Genomic DNA, 2,820 nt, shown 5'->3' on the forward strand with positions numbered 1-2,820 from the left:
TTTACCCGGGACGAAGCACCTCGCGAAGCACCTCCCGAAGCACCTCCCGAAGGCCCTCCTTCGAATTGCCGTAATGACGGCATTTGCTCCAAAATGCGCCCGAAGGCGGCCCCGTCCACTTCTTTAACTATTACTGGTATTGCTTGATACAGAGTTAAGCATATATCCTTGTAAGACAGGAGATGACGCCCTAAATGCCTCGGAAATATTTTGATTATTTTGTCATCAGCGCAATCCTGATACTTCGCACACACGCGTGTCCAAAGCGACAGGAACTGACCACCTCCAACAACCTCACCATCCGCCCCCAATTCGTTCTCCTTCCACTCCAACTTTATGTTTCCGTCAAGGCGCAACTCTCTCCTCATAATTTGCAGCTTCAACACATGGACGAAATGTTTGAAACGGGTCTTAAACAAGTCTCCGGCATTGAAAATCTTGTCGGTTATATATAAACCAAAAACGTCCAGCTGCTCTGCTACATACGCATTCATCGGCTCATACACCTCCGTCCCTATGGTATCGGGTATTGACTCTATGACTTCCCCAAAGAGCCCAAGACATTCACCAATGATTTCGCACTCCTCGTCTGCGCTAACACCATGTCCACAATTCTGGAAAGGAAGCGATACCCGTCTGTGTCGACCGACTAACCACAGCCGCCGACCGACTCCGCCACTTTTCTACCCCAACTGCCCGTCTGCACTTACACGTTGGATATATGCCAATTTTTCTTGAAGCTTCCGAGCCGAGGATTCTAGTGAGGAAGCCATATTAAAAACTGGCCTTGGAGCTTCTTCTTACCCCAGCCGGGATTTTTTTGTGATAGTATCAGGCCTAATAATGTGTTCGTGTATTTCGTCTTCCACAGTACCGAATAAGTCGGGTCGTTTAAGGACGAAGTTGGCGATATTCGTTTCGATATCTGAGTCGGGTGCATACGCGGAATCTGCTAGCGCTTTGGTTAATAGATCATCCCTTTGTTTTTTCCATTGTTTGTCCAGAAGGAGTACTTTAAGATGAGAGCTCATTTCCTCAGCTAGGACCAGTTGCCCAGTAATGGGGCACTTGAAGTACTTGTTATTGGCCACAGCACGTTTCGGTCGCCTCACATAATCGGGTCTGAGAATAATCTTTTGTTCTTCGCCGTCCACTTGAGCAGTCACGGCGGCAACGGGTTGCACGACTGCGACCGGCGGCGGTGGAGGCGGCGGTTTGGTGGCCGGTTTGGTCGCTGTTTCAGAAGGTGTGTCTTGTGCGGTTTGAACCGGCTCTTCAGGCGGCGTGGCGTGAACAGTCCAATCTGGAGCCGGTAGGGGCAGCTGTTCGTCAGCGTCGGTAAAGGTGATGGTTTCTACTACCACAAACCGGTCCCATAAGATACTGGCCATGGCCGCCTTGTCGGCTGCCTCGGCTTCCTCCTTTTTTCTTTTTTCTTCATTGATTTTGGCATAGTGTTTCTGCCGCACGTACATTTGCGCCAGCAACTTCCGCACCAATTTCTCGCCATATAGCGGAGCCTTCAGGTCTTCGTCCGCGCTGCAACTGGCCATTGCGGCCTGTCGACTGATGACTCGCAGCCTGGACTTGGTGAAAAACTCGTCCTCACCTTCTCTGTTCAATTTGATGATCCGGGCGTAGGAATCCATCAACGACCGGAAGTAACCGTGGCTCGGATGACTCGCCTTTAGAAAATCAAAAGCATTGTTACCACGTTCGCGCTGACTCAGCCCTGAGACGAACGCCTGTCCTGAACAGGCCGCGAAACGTGCAACCAGCTTTATTACCTCGTCCTCCTCAGCGCCCACATTAGGCCGTATCAAGCTAAACCGCTCCATACCGCCTCCCGTCAGACCGATATTTGTTTCTCCTGAGCCCATGAAGTCCTCATTTTCATCCAACTCCAGCGCTTCAAAACCACTACCCTGCCCCTCCGCGGCGTTCTTTAACGCCAGACGCTTTTCTTGCGCCGCCGCCTCTCGCTCCCAAACTTTCTTCACAACATCCGGTACCACCGGCACTAGAGTGCGTACTTTCCCTTCCCGAACCTCCTGTAACTTGCGGTCGTAGTAATCCCGGTACCCATGGTTCGGAAATAGGAAACCAAAACGCTCATTCGCGTTCGCCTCCTGCATCATCCGCTTCTCGAACTCCACACCATTCTTAGCCACAAACTGAGCCGTCTTATCTATAACCTCCCGAACCGCAGGAGGCGGAACTATTATATCTGCGTATGGGTTCTCTACCAATGTTGCCCCATCTTCAGCCGGACCCTTCGCCACAATGGCCGACATATTTTTTTGTCCCCAGCCGGTGTGCACCCGCACGATAAAACACACGACGCTGCTTAGCGCGACACTCCCAGATACATCACTGACTGGCCCCTCTGTTAGAGACCACCCGCGATGAACAAGGTCTTCACCAGCCAGTCCTAACGTAGTGCAGCCCCTATCGTAGCCACCGTCTAACATCTTAGCCCCTAACGTTGTCAGTGCCGCCTGTTCACGTTGTCAGTGCCGCCTGTTCAGGCCAACTTTTCGGGACGCAGAAGGCTGAAGAGCCTTTTGCAAATTCTTTTCAACAGCTCCCGCCTCAGATATTAGGACTGGCTCATCTCCAACGGAATGGGCACGGACCATGGGCTTTAGAGTTGCGTCGCCCCATTGCTTCGTTGCGAGATGTGTGAATCATCTGCGGGCTTGCCGTGGTTTTGCGAAGTGGTTCGGAAGCATCTCCGCAGCAGGTGGGATCCAGTCCGGAAGCCGCGTCTCTACCGTCCGTCCGTCAGTCTCTGACGTGCGCGAGTCAGCTCCTGTCGTC

At 52.2% G+C, this 2,820-nt stretch overlaps 2 protein-coding genes across 2 annotated transcripts; both read right to left on the reverse strand.

Moving 5' to 3' along the window:
* Positions 1-280: 280 nt before the first annotated feature.
* GNI_081140 (hypothetical protein) lies at positions 281-773 on the reverse strand (the record flags this gene model as incomplete). Its single annotated transcript, XM_011135714.1, has 2 exons — positions 281-614; positions 711-773. Coding segments are annotated over 2 exons (397 nt in total), but the record flags the coding sequence as incomplete, so codon positions are not given.
* A 27-nt stretch (positions 774-800) lies between these two features.
* Positions 801-2,294, reverse strand: GNI_081150 (splicing factor; the record flags this gene model as incomplete). Its single annotated transcript, XM_011135715.1, has 1 exon — positions 801-2,294. One exon carries the CDS (start codon positions 2,292-2,294, stop codon positions 801-803), a length of 1,494 nt encoding a protein of 497 aa, XP_011134017.1.
* Between the last annotated feature and the right edge of the window lie 526 nt (positions 2,295-2,820).

This window comes from Gregarina niphandrodes (assembly GCF_000223845.1).
Source record: "Gregarina niphandrodes unplaced genomic scaffold scaffold00015, whole genome shotgun sequence".
NCBI lineage: Eukaryota > Apicomplexa > Conoidasida > Eugregarinorida > Gregarinidae > Gregarina > Gregarina niphandrodes.